Source organism: Lissotriton vulgaris, chromosome 4_1 (genome assembly GCF_964263255.1).
Source record: "Lissotriton vulgaris chromosome 4_1, aLisVul1.2, whole genome shotgun sequence".
Lineage (NCBI taxonomy): Eukaryota > Metazoa > Chordata > Amphibia > Caudata > Salamandridae > Lissotriton > Lissotriton vulgaris.
In genome coordinates, this window is record NC_141691.1 from 1,294,400,578 (window position 1) to 1,294,417,435 (window position 16,858).

The window sequence follows — 16,858 nt, forward strand, 5'->3', positions numbered from 1 at the left end:
TCTGATTTGGCTGGACCGGAGTCACCTTGTCTGTTGGTAAAGCACCGGGAAACCTCTTTTTGGGTAGCTCTTGCGCTATAGAAGCTTTGTAAATAAATAAAAAACACTCCGATTTGAACATTATCCACTTCCAAATAATATACATTGGTGTTCACTACAAATATCCCCACAAACATTCTACAGTAACACCAATTACATAACTCAATAGAAACAGCACAAAAATGTATCCTCTTGACACAGTCATCTAAATCTGTTATTTGATTCTCCATTTGTCAGCACAGTTCAACCCCACTAACACTTCCACATCCATGTCAGCCCAGATGCCAAGTACAAGTTGCTTAACAAAGTGTTTTTATTAATTCTGATCAAAACAAGCAAAGGTAAGTAAAGTAAGCAAGGACATGCACTAGAAATAATGTAAATCAAAATGCCTTTATACCTGCTAAATAACAGCACAAAACTGTTAAAAACTTTTTTGCTTGGACTTCTGTAAGAGGAAATGACACACAGCATATGCTGTTAGTGTTGGCAGTCACAAAGGGAAAGGTTTGGCAAAGTTAGCCTTCATGCATCATGCAGTGCAACTGCTACCATGCTAGAAGATGCAATGGGACACACAGACAGGACAGGCTCATGCGCTCTACATACCCAGAAAGGATCTCCTAGGGGGAGGTTTGAATTCTTCGTCCTTACTATCTGAGGCTACACACACAAAAAGTCAAGCACGGGGAGGAAGAGAAGACAAAAGAAACATGTGTGATATAGGAATCAATCAGCAATGCATTATTACTGCATATTTCTCTGTTACCGGATTGGAATATTGCCATATTTATTTCTTGTTAGGCCAGAATGATTAGTATGTCTTGATAACAGCACATGCCAATTTCTCTGAAGCCCACCCCAGGCAGTCAAACGAAAACATACTGTAAGAACGGTTTCATCCAGTTTAAAATGTCCTGTTTTCCACACCTTAACCCTTTGGCTAGTGTTTGCTTACAACAGAGGCTCCGCAATCCTGATCCATTAAAGCTGAACCATTCCCAGGTTTTCATGACATCCACCTGAGACACATTTACATGCAAAGAGTTCCTGCGAAATATTACAGACAGACTTTTCTGTAAATATGAGTCCGCTTTTGGCATTGTGGACACACACAGAACAACCCAGCTGTTCGACTTGAAGATAGCAGTCTAAAATGAAGAACACGAGACAAAAGCTTCAAGAAAGTTAGGGCGTATATAGTTACGCTTAGATTAGGTTACAGGTAATGTATGTCCTTATTTGAATCCTTAATTCAGACCAACAGGAGCACTATAAGCAGGATGCACAGCAGAAGACTCGAAGGACACTCTGTGGGACCTTCGCCGACATGTAATGCTCACAACATGATGCATGGAATCTTCACCACATCCTTATTCCACAAAGACGGATGCAGCAAGACACAAAAAATAGGATACATGTACCTTCTTCACAAACAGAATAGAACACTTCTCCAATCTTCACAAAGATCCACATGAAATGTGAACCTCCCACCATCCTTCTGCCACAAAGACAGATACAGGAAGACGCACAACTCATAACACCAGGATTGTTGCATGCTCTACAAAGGATTCATTTTTAACACAGCCAACATCAGACCGAATCAACATTCGACTTGCTATTTTTAAACTAACATTTCTGTTTAGTTTTATTACCACATTATATTCCCTGTCCTTCTGTCTTGGTTTCTTAGCTTGTGGTAGATATTTCTGCTTTGAAAGAAACAACTACAAAACCACATGACCATACAGATCATATTTAGCTTCATCCCTACAAGGCAATTTAGTGCAGGCGTCTTGCTTCGGCTCCCATACATGGATGCTTGCTGTGCCTGGACTCTCATTCTCCTCAAATACAGTTACAATCCTTTAACATATACCTTTATCTTTGCCTCTGCTAGCCTACTACCACTTTCCCTACCAATAATGTACAATATCCTGTGCACCTGGGCAGCAGTTTGTGAAGGTCAGAAAACCTTCTTGCTGGCGCTCTAAGCAGCATGTAGACAGAATAGATTTTCACGTTGCCACTTGAGGAGAGGTTTAGATGGGGAAGTGGTCCACAATATAAATACGTTTTCCTGTTTTCAGTTTCTATTTGTTGTGAAATCCAGTGGTGCTTTTTTTGTGTTTTCCAGTGTTTTGAATAATTGTATACAAAAAAGTGATGTATGGAATGCTTGAATTAATCTCAGCCACTGGTAAATACTCAGGCCGCATCGCCATCCCTTGTTATTTTGCACACCATGTCACCTCAGTTTGGACTCAAGTATATGCAAGTCACTCTTGACCCTGCTCCAAGCGAAACAGTCCAGCCCGGACTGCCAAGCCAGGTCCTCTCGGAACCGGAACCCAAGCAACCACAGACTTTTTTTGCACTAGTTATGGGCTCATCAGCTGGGTACAGCTTGGTTCCAGTGACACAGTATGCACAGGACCCACATCTGGGCATACCCGTCCCACTAGGGGGCGACACGCTATGGTTCTTGTCCCTCCGGAAGAGGGGATGCAACTCCTTGAGTCATGCTTTTCTGATGATCACAATGTAAAACTAAAGACAAGAGTGTTTGATACAGCTCTGAATTGGACTACGTTGATTTTATAAGAGTCCATAGGGACAGTGATCTTTGCTCCCAAAATCTTACCTTGGGAAAATCAAAAGGGCATATTAAGTGGCTTAATATGGCCCGCGGGGTTCACAGCTGAAGCCCCGATCACAAAAAAGTACTTCCAACTAGAGGCAGCACTCATACTGATTTTAAACCAGAAGGCACCTAAGCAGTAAGTGCAGAAAATCAAGGTGCATTACTTGTCATCCGGTGCCTGTTGAATGCCGAGTTTCTAGCCCTACACCACTTCCCCGAGTAATCTGTGAGCAGCTTAATTTAGCTACCCTGGGAGCGAAGAGCTAAAAGAAGTTGACCTGGTGATGGAGTTTGGTTGCAAAAGTAAGGTTAAGCCCTGGATACCAGTGATAAGCAGCTCTGTATAGCACAACTTGAGCCTAGTGACTTACGAAAAGTTCCCACAAAAAGCTCTTTTTAAAGCACTTATAAATAGTTGGAACGGTAATATTAAGAGGCACATGAAAAACACGTTTTTAGCAAGGTTATCAAAACAAGACATCTTGGAAAACATGAGACAGCGAGAATTACAGCAATGTAACACTTCACAGGTACTGTAGACGAAGGACATGGCATACTCAATTGCTCGAGAGCCTGGTTTCCTAGCAGGACGTCAGCTGTGGAGTGCATACATTCTCCTACTGCCTGGCAGCCCATACTGTATCGAATGTATTCCATTTGAGGTGTCAAAAGACAACAAAGACTATTTGCACAAGTTTATATAGTGAAATAATATTAACATTTTCTTGTCATTGCCATGGAAATGCAGGGCCCCTACATAAAACGCTGTGCTCTCTTGCAATCTAACAGATTTTCTTGGCATAGTGGACTCTAGATATGTTGGTGTCCTAGACAATATGTTTGGCCCCCTCCCTTTTTTGGCTCTTACGTTGATACATCCTTGCACCACAGTTCACTGGGTTTATGAGTGGCACTCTTCAACTGGCAAAGTTGGCCAGCTATGTGCCATAACCATAGAATTGTCCCAGAGCTATGGGTTTCATTGAAATACTTCATTCACGAAGGAGCAAAACCATTGACAGTCACAAGAACTAATTTTTCCCAAGTGGGAATCCCCAAAATGCCACACACAGTACTGCGGCAAAAAATATTTCAGGGCTCAGTTGTTGCAATTTTATGAAATCACTCAGAAATATTTTATGACCATTCTGTGGAATTTGAATTACAACATTGTCTCTGTAGATTTGCTTGCATAACACGGAGGTTTACTAATGGCTCATAATGTTACACTATGCCAAACTGCGCTTCTTTAGGTCAATGAGAAAACCTACATTTTACCATCTTTGAATAAGAAGATATGCAAAATGTCAACTTTGAAAAACTTTACCTACATGGAAAAAAATCACACCCCAAAAACATTCTGGGAGACAATTCTCCCAATAAATGTGGGTTTTTGCTGGGTTTTTTTGGCAGGATATTTTGCCTCCGAATGTTCTCTTAAAAAAAATACAAAGTGTGTGGGGAGGTAAACAACTTTGCACACCTCTAACTCTAAATTCAGAAACCATTTTCTGGTTTTTATTCCGTCCAGACCTGTTTATTACTGGTACCATCAGTCTAAAGATGTGCTTCATATCCTTAACAGCCAAAAAAGAAAAAAAACAATGATTGTCTCGGTGACCTGATAAGAAATGATGGAGTATATGACCGAAAGAGCATGAGATAAGCAGTGTGATAACAGAGTAACAGTCTGATAAACAGAGTGATAACAAAATAAATGTGTTCCACAATCTGATAATAAAACCAGGCGGTCATAAAAATGTGATGATAGAAAGGTGATGAGATGCACTAACTGCGTCTCTCTCTCTTTAAATATATATATAATACAAGATGGGTTCACCTGCTCTCTTTTACCTCAAAGTGGTCTTCATTGTTAACCTGCGAATGTACGAACTACTGATATACACAGTGTAAGCAGCTTTCTTTGTTTTACCTTCTAGTGTTGAGAGCGGCGTAGCTAACCCTTGTGTCGCCTGTGGCGGTCACTGCTATTGTCGCCAGCGGTTGCCACGTGAAAGAGGGGGGATGCTGTTGGTTTCTGCATTGCCGCCTGTGGTGGCCGCATTAATGGGGAGGGAGGGGCGGTGGAGGTAGCCGCCCGCAAAGTTTGTGCCGCCTGGTGCGTACCGCCCCCCCCCCACCCCCGTTTGCTACGCCACATTGCGCTGGTCTTGCCACAGAGTGTGCAGGGACACAAGTCGAGACCAAGCACAGCTGTTGGTCCCTCCCCTCCACTTTTTACTGGTCTCTATTTGCTCTCCTGTTTTTTGGGGGGTTTTTTGGTAGTGGTTGTGGGGGGTCCATGTTGCCTAGTGGCCCTTCAAACTGCAAATGTGGTACCTCCCAGGGCCTGAGAATGAGATGAACCTCCATCAGTCCCACCCCGCAAGTAGTTGAAGGTGGGGAGCCCCCCCCCACTGGTAGCAGCTGATTATAGTTTGGGGTGACTGGGTGCACACATGGGAATTGCCCTCCAGCCTCAACATGCAAATTGAAGACAAGAGGCATAGAGAAGATGGCGATCTCTTCATGTTTTTTTTAATTAATATGTTTGCAAATATTAAATGTGGAACTGCTTCTAGAGTAACATTTAGCACACATTATAATGAGTTACAGAAACGGGATACACGGATATTCACTTGTGCACTTATTGTTATGTTAACATGTTTGCAAACATTTACCTTAGTGTAAAAATGGCATTTACAGGAATGAAGATACTGCTGCATACAAAGGACAACTACATTTTCCACTTCTCCTTCCCTGTCCTTCACTCTTTAGGAACTGCAGTTCCAGTACCAAACCTACCTATCCAAGACTCCTCTAATAGGAGGGAAGCGAAGTCAGTACATGGTTAGCTGAAGTGTGAACTATAACGGTGCTCTGGAATTCACACAGATTTGCAGCGGACATCTGCCAGAATGTCTGGCTGTGTGAATATCTGCTGGACGTGCCCGTCCTTACACACCCATTTCTTGGACTTGGACCAGAATGGACCATATTGCTGTGGTGCACTCCGTGTGGAACCGGCATGCTGCCTTCTTAAGTCTGTAGGCTATGATGAAGATCTGTTTGAATGACCTAATGCTGCCATTGTTCTGCTTGTAATCTTCCAAGCCACCCTAACACGCCACGATACAATTGCCACCGATGCGGCTGTCCCAGAGGCATGCCAAAAAGCCTTGCAAGCCCCTCAGAGCACTAATCACCCAGGCAGTAACACCTAGGCTTATCAGATACCGCCGACTGCCTTTGCCGGCCCAGCACCGCCCTACTATTGCCGACCATGAGCGGCTGCTCGTAAAATACTAAAAGGAGGCGGACCCACAGGCTTGCCACAAATGACTTGCAGGTCCTGTTGAAGTGCTGCCGCCCATACAGTGGCAGGGTATGATCATCGGTTACATCATGCTGCATTTGACAGCCCGGCCCTCCCTTCCAAAACCGATCCTCCAAGCATGCCGGCGAGAAGCTGCTCGTTTCAGTGTGGCGGAGGAGCTCCGTGCCCACCACCACACATACGGCAGATTGGGGTCACCGAGCACTAATGATCACCTCCACTCACCCAGCCTTGCCCTGCCGATATGGACTTCCTGGGCCAGAACGCGCGAGTGGAGGGCCTCTGACCATAGTGCATCAGTACTGGCAGGGCTTTAAGTGGGCCAGGTCCTGCTGGTGCTTAGCACCAGCAGTTTTCAAAACCAGGTCCTGAGAAGGGTCCCTATCGGGCTCGCCATTTTTGCTCTCACCCTGAGGGTGGAAAAAAAAAACTTAACTCAGCAGCAGTACCACCCTTCACTGTCTTTGAGGTAACTTCAGAGAACTAGTCATAGTTCTTTCAGTCTTATATTATATACAATGAAGCCATAGTTGTTGCCCATTTATTTTATGCAACTAACAACTATTGGCAAAACCAATAGTCTTTGCTTGTTGTATATGTAAAATTACTTGTTGTATTATATATCTGGATGCAGATGGGCTGCACACTATGCTAAGCACAGATTTTTAGCTAAGGTGTTTTTAAGCCACACCCTTAATTACATCAGCCATGCCTCTTTAAGAGACCCCCCGTTTTTTCATCCCACTTTTTTTTTTTTTAATTTTTTATTGAGCAGATTCGAGAAATACAAATGAAGATATATAACTATACAAAAGTATGATATTATGTTATACATGAGAGAGAGTAAAGAAATTGCAGAATTCGAGATGGCAAAAAAAAGTAATTCAAGTCGGCGTATAGTATATTCTGTTTTCAATCCATTAAGACTATAACGTAATAACATGCTAAATCTTTAGAAATCACATTTAGAAAACCAAGTTCTTTAAGGCAAAGTAAAAAACGTAAACTAATGACCTTCTTTATATAAGCAATATATTATCTTGAGCTTATTTTTAGTTCCTTTGCAGTTCATACCAGTTGGCTATTGGTAATCTATTAAGCCATCCCTGAAAAGTTGGATCTTCAGAATCTTTCCATCTAGTTGCTAGAATAATTCTATAAACAGCAGTACCTATGTAAGTAGCAGGAATTTCTAGGTTGCTAAGACCTAGAGATTCATCATATCCTAACAGAAACAGAGTTGTTAATGTTCTTATTTTGTGTCCGAAAATTTCGGTCCAGTACTTCATGATGCTTTTTTTAATTTGTTCTAGTTTGGGGCATTCAGAGAACATGTGTATAAGATTTGCAGGTCCTAGTGTACATCTGGGGCATTTATCATGAGCCGTCTTACCCCAAGTGAACAGTTTAAAAGGTGTGTAATATAAGTTATATATAGTTTTGTAGATTTGGGCCTTTAGGTTGCTAGCTAGTAAGAATTTAGAAGATAATTGTAGGGTCATGTCAATGTCGACATTAGCGTTATTCAATTTGTTAGCCCAACTAGTTTCTGTAGATTCAAGGTCATCAGGGTGATTGACCATGAAAATATCATATATATTGCTTATTCTGGTCGATTGATTTCCTATAAGATCTAAGAGTGGTATGGATTTTAAGTCTATATTTGAAATACTTTGTCTAAGGGATGTATAAATTTGAATACATTTTAGATAGTCTGTAGATTGGATATGATATTTGCCATATAATTCGTCAAATGTTGTTTTACCATCTCTATCTAGGAAGTCGCCAATAGTTCTTATGCCTAAGTTCTCCCAGCGTTTGGTTATATTGTCGTTAAGATAATGAGGTATTACTGTGCTATACCATAAAGGTGTTTATTTGGTGTATTTTGAAATTGTCAATGTTTTGATGGTTCTATTCCAGGTTTTAAAGGCATCTGTAATGATTTTGAATTTGATCTTTTTAAAATAAGAAGGTTCTACCTGTCTTAGTAGCAGGCTTCTGGCTTTACTACCCAGTGTTAATTCGTAGATGGATGGTATGGGTTGATATTGATCATTATAATTATTGGAGCCGGGTGTAAGCAAGAACGTCATTTGATGTAAGATGGTTGCCCATAGATAATATGTTAAATTTGGGACTGCTAAACCACCTCTGGAGGGTGGCAATGTTAGCTTAGGTAGGGCTCTTCTTATCTTCCCAGAATTCCAGATAAACGAGGATATAGCTCGGTCAAGAGTTTTCATTGTATCATTGCTAACTAAAAGGGGAATTGCTCGAAACAAACATAGAATCTTTGGGAATACCGTCATTTTAACATAGTTTCCTCTACCAATTATGGAGAGATGAAGATTGTTTACTCTGAGTAAATCTGCCTTTATTTTTTTAATTAGAGGGTCATAATTTAGCTGATTAATTTCACTAATTTTTGGCGAGATATTCACTCCTAGGTATTTTGCGTTGTTAACTCTGTGTTGGCTTATAAAATGTGTATTCTCAGTACATATAACCATAGTTTTATCTTGATTTAGAGAATATCCAGAATATAGCCCGAAAGATTTGGTGGTTTCTTCAATTTCGATTATGGCCTCTGTGGGGTTAGTTGTTACAACCGCCACGTCATCGGCGTAGGCGAGAACTTTAATGTTGTAAATGCCTACTTCAATGGGTGTAATCGCCGGTGATGTTATTAATTTGAGAATTAGGGGATTGATATATAGTGCGAATAATAATGGAGAGCACGGGCAGCCTTGTCGCGTGCCTCTCTGAATATTTATATTTTCAGATTCGCACCCACCAGTCATGTAAATGTATTTGAGCTTATATAGCGCACAGCTACCCACAAAGGGTTTCCCGGCGCTTGCTTAGGGAACCCGTCCTGGTATTCCCCTGTGAGATAACCCCGGCAGGGTATCCACAAGGTGAAAGCCAGGCATCCCGCCGCGAGGGGCCGTTGTGGAGATTAAGCAAGCTATTGCCCAGAGTCGCAGAGTGTGAACCCGTGAGTCGAGAAGGCACCGGAGCGAGAATTATCGAGTCCATGGAATTTTTGAGCCCAAGACCCGCCGAGGCGGGGAATTGAACCCTGGTCCAGGGCCGATCTCAGCTTCCGGGTCTGCCGCCTCTAACCCCTGAGCCACACTTCTCCATAACTCTTGCCTTGGGATCAACATAGAGGGCTTTTCTAGATTTTATAAAGACCGGGCCGATGTTGTTAGTGGCTAATATTTCCCAAAGAAACTGCCAAGAGACCCGGTCAAAGGCCTTCTCGGCGTCTAATAAGATCATCGACATCTGGCCCCCATCTACTCCCATGATGTCAAAGAGGGAGATGACTCTCCGTGTGTGATCTGTGGTACTCTTGCCAGGTATAAAACAGTGTTGCCAGGGAGAGACCAGATGTTCGATGATCCTACTCAGACGGTTGGCAAAAATCTTGGCATATGTTTTGGAATCTGAGTTAATCAATAAGATTGGCCGATATGATGTTGTTAGTTCTGGTGGTTTATCTTTTTTTCTGAAAATTGCTATATTCGTTTGCTTCCAAGATTTGGGGGGTTTACCATGCCACTGAATCCCTAAAAAGAGATCATGCAAGAACGGGATAATTAGGTTCCCCAATATTTTGTAAAGATCATGGGGAATTTTGTCTGGTCCCGCTGCTTTTCCCGCAGCTAGTTCGGCTAAAGCTAACTCTACTTCTGTTCTGGAGATTTCTTTATCAAGCTCTTTCTTTGTATCTTCATCTATGGTTTTCGCCATATTTGTCTCTCTAAGCCAGTTATCTAAAAACTCCTTGGTATCAGCGGTTGATCGCTTATCCTCATTTTGGTACAATTTTTGATAGTAGTCATGAAAGCATGTGGCTATATCCTCTTGGGTGGTATATTTCCGCCCGCCATAATCAATACTTTGGATGAAGTTGCGAGATTGAGATTGCCGAGTTCTGAGGGCAAGATGTCTCCCTACATTCTCTCCTGTCTCATATATTTTGTTTCGATTTGCTTGGAGAGTTTCAGCTGCTTTTTGCGTTAGATCATTATTAATCTCGGCTTTAAGCACTAAGATCTTCCTAAGAGTATCCTCAGCCTGAATACCATGATGTAACTGGTTAGCGTGTAGATGTTCTAGATTTATAAGCCTATTTGTTAGTTGTGTATATATTTTTTCACGTTCTTTTTTACGACTAGCTACAAAAGTGGCAGTCTCGCCCCTTAATGCGGCCTTGAAACTATCCTATACAGTCATCCGTGAAGCACTATATTGGTTAATATCAAAGAATTCTTTGGACCATTGTGTGATATGTGTTATGTATTCTTGATTAACAAGAAGTTTGCGAGCAAATGTCCATTGTGGATAGACCATATTATATCCAGGGGCCTCAAATGTTACATAGAGTGCATTATGATCTGATATTGTCTTGGGGGCTTTAAATATAAGAGCATTCAGAGCAATATCCACAGTCGTAAATATATAATCTATACGTACATATTTTCTATGAGGATACGAAAAGTATGTATATCCAGGATCTCTTCTGTTCTTTAAAGACCATATGTCTCGAAGATTATAGCTGCGAATCAAATTTTGTACTGCCCTGAATACTCTCGGTTTTCGACCTGTATAATTGTATTGATTTTGATGGTATTGTAGTTGGCCAAATGTTAAATTAAGGTCGCCACATAAGATTAGAGTACCTGCCCATGAGGCTAATTCTAATTCTAGCTCAATGAATAATGTAGGGTCATCGAGGTTAGGACCGTATATAGAGCAGATAGTAATGCCTATATCAAGTTGGACAATGGCCCATCTACCATGAGGGTCAGCTTTTTTGCGTGTTGAGGTACCCAGTCTTGTTCTCGCTAAAATTGTGACTCCTCTGGTTTTAGAGGTTTGTGTTGTTGTAACCAATAAATTAAAGCCTGGAACTTTTATTTGACTTATCTCTCCTATAGGAATGTGGGTTTCCTGTATACATATAATGTCCCATGAGCTTTGAATCATTAATTGAATGAATTGAGCCCTCTTTCCTTTGTCATTGAGTCCTGCCACGTTCCAGCATCCTAATTTTAACTTCCCCATTTTGTTGTTCTATGTTTTAGACCGTATTCATGAATCATACATAATGTTTTGTTGTTTCTCAATATTCCTTTAGTATTCTCCAATCTGCTCATTTTACATTGCATTTCCCCCCCTCCCTGTCTTCCCAAGCTCCCGCCCAACACCCTCCCCTGTCCCCACCCCCCTTGCACCCCCCAGCACCCCAAAAAAGGCAACAAGACTCCATAAGAGTCTATAGTGATGGATTAGCATTGTCTGACCAGCACCAGTGAAACATGCAATCCAGAGAATAAAAAAAAAAAGAAAAGCATAGCAGAAAGAATGAAAAAATAAAACAAAAAGAAAAGAATCAAGAGAGAAATAGTATTGTAAACCTGTTCATCTATGGCTCCTTGAATTTACTCAATAGTCAAATATAAGAAAATCTAGTGGTTCTCAATATCATAGGCTAGTATTGCTTAAGGAGTTATTTTAAACTCTCAAGGTATTCTTTAGCCTTGATCTCGGATGTGAAAAATTTTGTTTGTCCATCATAGATTACTTTTAGTTTAGCTGGATTGTTCAGGTATACCACCGCTTTCTTTTCTTGAAAAGGCTTGATAAGCTGTCTGAGTCGCCATCTGCTTTCAACTGTATAGTGGCAAAAGTCAGGGCGTACAAAATATGATATAGAATCCTTGCTGCGATGTTTATCCGGCGTGACTTTTTCAGATATAGCTTGTCGAAGCATAAAGTTCCCAAAATAAACTAGGATCGCTCTTGGAGACTTGCCTACGGGTGCTGTAGTTTTTAGAGACAGGAGAACCCTATGCGCTCGCTGTATCTCATAGCTCCAATCCCAGGTGGCAAGTTCTGGAAGGGTATCACGTAGCAGCTGTATAATAAAGGATCGGCAGTCTTCTCCCTCTGCTTTTTCTGGCACGCCGAGAACGCGTAGGTTATTTCTGCGAAGTCTATTTTCATAATCTTCCAGTTTCCATCTAATATCCTGGAACTGCGCTTCATGTGCTTCAACTCGCTCATTTGTGGTAGCAGCTTCTGTTTCATTCAGTACAATCCGGTCTTCTATATCATTTAGTCTTTCTGTAAAGTCGCCCATTGTTTTTGATAGCTTACGAACTACACCTTGAACCTTCTGTAGTGCTACTCGAGCTTTGCGGCTGTCTTTTGAGGTCTCTTCCCGGTGAGATGCGATGGCTTGTAAAACTGTTTAAATGACTTGTGTCAATGTAGCCCCAGATGGATCAGTTTGTTCTCTATTTGGGATTTGATTTGAGGATGATGCTTGAGATATTGCAGTAAGATTCTGATTCTGATTTAGGGTCAAAACAGTCGGGGTGTAGTCCCATGACAATTCATTAGCTCCATGATGTCCCCCCCTTTTCTTTTTAAGTATAGTCCTCCTTCTATCTCGTAGTTCTTTTGGGGGGTTAGGATCTGATTCTGTACTTGTATTGGAATCGGTATCATTCTCTGCTTCGTCAATCTCATCCTCTATATCACCTGACCAGCTAATATCCTCCGAGAAGGAGTAAAAATCTGTAATGTCTTTATCTGCTTCCATAGCCTCAATAGAGTCAATAGCGTGGCCATTTATCGCAGTGTTAGCTGTTATTGCCTCTTCATTCCTACTTAAATCTGCAACCTTTTTCCCCTTAGTCATTAATTGTGTCTTATTAACACTCTGTTGTAAGACTGTATTTATCTCAATATTTAAATCAGCAGTTGAGCCCATATTGAAGGGGGTAGTATTTATCGGCATCTCCATATTCAGCTCAGGAGTATAGTTGTTATCGTTATTGCAGTCACTGAAGGTAGGGGCAGTAGCCGACCCAGCAGACCCAGTAGTGGCATCAAGAATTTTTGCCTGCATCTCTGGAGGGTCTGGAGTCTCCCTGACGTTGGAGGAAATATCGCTATTCCCCACTTGGTGCATATCAGTACTAACACCAGAAGCAGAAGCAGAGTGAAATGTTTGGCTTACCGCTGTGTCCGTGGTATCAGATCTCTCAGAGGTATGAACAGCCTCTTGTCCTTCACTGTGTTCAGGTGCGTTCAAATCATCATGAGTTACCTCCGTCTGTTCTGTAATGGGTGCTGACTCGCCATTGTTCCCCACGTTAATCCCAGATCCTTCAGTAGCGGTGGTTAAGTGTTCTTTTTGGTTAACTCGCTGTGCCGGCTTGTTTAGTTGTTTCTGGGTGGCAGCGGCACACTGCATCATTGCAATCACCGTGGGAGCAGCCGGGACTGGAGCTGAAACAGAGGGTAGTCCCGCAGGAGTTTTGCTGGAGGTAGCACCTCTCCGAGCCGGTGTTTTCTCAGCTGGCCCCCCAGCAGGAGTTTCAGGAAGTTCTCCGCGCATAGTACCGCGTCTGTTGCCCGCTTCTTGATCACGAAGGGCTTGCCGTGCTGCTCTTGTTTTGGCCGCTGCAGAAGCTGCGGCAGCCGCGTTCTTTGGGGCCATTGTATCCTGAACGCCGGCGTAACTCACTGTGCTGTGTGTACCGTGCTGCTTCCCAGGTGCAGCCGCCAAAGGAAAGGCTGGATACCTGAAGAGGGGCGGTTACCGACCAGCAGTCGAAGCACTGTGTATCCGATGACAGAAGCAAGCAATGAAAGCGGCGCCCTCGGGGTCAAGCAGTCCGAAGCACGATTACAGGATCAGCAGGCTGCACGATTTGGTCCAAGTTTGACATTTCTTTTAAAATAATTCTTCCGTTATTTCGATCATAACGCACGACTCCCATCTTTCCTTATGAGTAGTTGACAAGGTTATTTAGCTTATTTAGCAGCATGCTCCGCTGAGCTGGTCAGAGGCTGCTAACGGCGTCTAGCCTGACGCCGCCATCTTGCCTTCCGCCCTCGAGTCTTCACTTTTCATCCCACTTAATGCCCTGAATACAGGGACCATATGGCCACAACTATCACTGCTACACTCTATCACAGGTCAGTGGGTAAGGCATTGGCAGGGGGTGCCCCTTACTTGGTCACAGCCACCTCCCCCAGCCTCTGCAATTTTCTCATCTACTGCCTAGCCGGCCCCCACAGCATGCTGATCATGTGCAGCCTATACTGAACCCACATTCACTTTCCCTGGGGCCTTGCTGCTCCTAAGCAGGCATTATTGAATTTGGGTGAGGAGAACCCCTGGATAAGTCTTCTATCAACTTCAGGCTAATTGTTCAATAGAGTAATCCTGAACACAATTTAGGAACAAGTCAATGCTCAGCTGCAAGATCAGAAAGTTGGCTTCTGCAAAGATAGATCCAGTATAGATCAGATGACAACACTGTGCATCATCACTGAGCAGTCGATGGAATGGAACTCCCCCCTCTATGTCTATTTCATCAACTATAAGAAGGCATTCAACACAAAGTGACCCTTTGGAAACTCCTCCACCACTACAGTGTGTAAGATAAACACGTACAAATCATCAGGAACTCTTACAAGGGAATGGCCTGCAAGATAGTCCATGAAGGGAAACTCACTGTAGTCTTCCAAGTAGGCCAAAGACTAGATCAAGAAGACATCCACAGCAAAAAAACGAAATGTGATCCAGTGACACAGCTCAACGACCTGGACTTTTGCAGACGACCTCGCCCTAGTCTCCCATACCCGTCTGCAGATGCAAGAGAAGACCGACAAGTTGGCAACCACATCAGCACAGGGGAAAAACCAAGATCCTGAAGGCTAACACGGCCAGCACAACTGCAGTCACTCTTGCAGGCGATGCACTGGCAGAAGTTGAGGCCTTCATTTACTTGGGCAGTATCATAGACAAGCAGGGCGGCACAGATATCAAGGCAAGAATCAGCAAAGCAAGGGCTGTCTTCATTCAGCTAAAGAAGATGTGGAGCTTCAAGGACTGTATGCCACACACCAAGATCAGGATTTATACCACCAACGTGAAATCGGTCCTTTTGTATGGAGCAGAAACTTGGGACCACTACCAAAGTCCAGAGCTTCATCAGCACCTGTCCAAGGAAAATCCTCCAAATCTGCTGGCCAAACACCATCAGCAATAACAACATATGACAGCAGACATTCCAACTACTTGCTCATGAATAATCATGAGAAGACGCTGGGTAATGGATAGGTCACACCCACTGTAAACCCACATCAAGCACCAACAGGCAAGCCCTGACCTGGAACCCTCAAGGGGAAAGAGGAAGGTCAAGAAACACCGGGCACAGAAGCCTCGAGGCTGACTGCAAGGAGATGGGTTACACCTGGAGTCAGATTAAAAGAAAAGCCCAGGGCAGAGGTTGCTGGAGAGTCCTGGTTGATGGCCGATACTCCAGGAGGGGTAGTAGGCCCTAATAAGTAAGGTATTCTGGAAGCATCAATACCCTGAATGGGGGACAAAAATACTTCAGACTACAGGATTCTCAGGAATGGCATGTGAGAATAAGTGTTTCTACGCCAATTCCTTCATGATTTTGCCCATTATTGCACTAGGAAATTCCTGGCTGTTTTCAGCATCCAAAGAGTTCGGGTGAAACACTACATCTCATAATCGTGATGAGTCTTGTTAGAACTGGCTATTTCTGGTAGGCTAAGGCTGACGCCAAAGCCAGGCAGAAACCACCATTCTAGTCAGGGCAAGGAAGTCACACGCCAAGATAACCTCTGCTCACCCCCTTGGTAGCTTGGCACAAGCAGTAAGGCTAAACTCGGAGGCAATGTGTAAAGCATTTGCGCCAGCGCACAACAGCAACAACATACTAGGCACACCACAGAAGAGACTCCACACAAGGTTATTATAAAAATAACTTTTGTATTGTAAAAACACATCAGATAACATCACACATATACATTGTGCCAACTGGCACAGGCAATATTCACAGGGATTATGTACACAAGACAGGGCCACAAGGGCCACTGTCATATTCAGATATAGCACTTCTAGATAAAATGTAAAATATAAAATCACTTCTAGAATGAAATAGTAAAACATAAAATGGTAATCACAAAGATAACAACCAGTAACCACTGGTAACAGGAACCAGGACCTTACTAGGACCACCTGTACTAAGAAAGAAGAACCACCTAAGTATCACACAGCATTAGGGGTCTAAGAAAGAATACATTACTCATGATGCAATAAACCTACATTCAGAGGAGTAGAAAAGACAACCACCTAAGTATCACTCAGCATTTAGGGGTCTAGGAAAAGGACACATTACCCATGATGCAATAACCTACATTCAGAGGAGTAAGAATAGAGCACATGATGCAATAAACTACATTCAGGGGTGCAGCGCAAGAAGACACATGATGGCTAACCATTCAGAGGTGCAGCGCATGGAAAGGAAGACACCTGATGCAGTAACACATTCAGAGGTGTTAAGAATAGGGCACATGATGCAATAAAATACATTCAGGGGTGCAGCGCAAGAAGACACATGATGACTAAACATTCAGAGGTGCAGCGCATGGAAAGGAAGACACATAATGCATAAACATTCAGAGGTGCCTAATAAATCAATAGCGCAAAAAAACACACAGTAGGCAATTACTATTTAAAAGCATAGAAATCACATTGCGCCTACACTACATAAGCCACTACCTGTGGCAGTCCCTAGGCCAACTGGCCTTGTTGGGGCAAGGATGCCCTGTGTCCAATGTCAGGGCGCGCTGCCATGCAGCGCCAGTCCAAAGTACAAAAAGCCTAAACGTAGCAGCTGCCCACAAAGTGCTGGGCAACTGTGAAGGCCTGGCACCACTGTGCCCTCTCTGTCCCACACCGGGACTCTCTACTGAAACTGCGCCTAAAC

The 16,858-nt window shown here is 43.0% G+C and overlaps 1 protein-coding gene across 2 annotated transcripts in view; it reads right to left on the reverse strand.

Annotated features, from left to right (window-relative positions):
* LOC147723143 (solute carrier family 66 member 2-like) overlaps positions 1-16,858 on the reverse strand; it is a 378,739-nt gene that overhangs the window by 270,236 nt on the left and 91,645 nt on the right. Inside the window, exon 4 of one of the 2 annotated variants that reach the window (XM_086965524.1) lies at positions 649-702. The exons of the other annotated variant lie outside the window; for it this stretch is intronic. Coding sequence (XP_086821650.1) covers positions 649-702 — 54 coding nt within the window. The remainder of the gene's footprint in view (positions 1-648; positions 703-16,858) is intronic. 2 annotated transcript variants of the gene reach the window in all.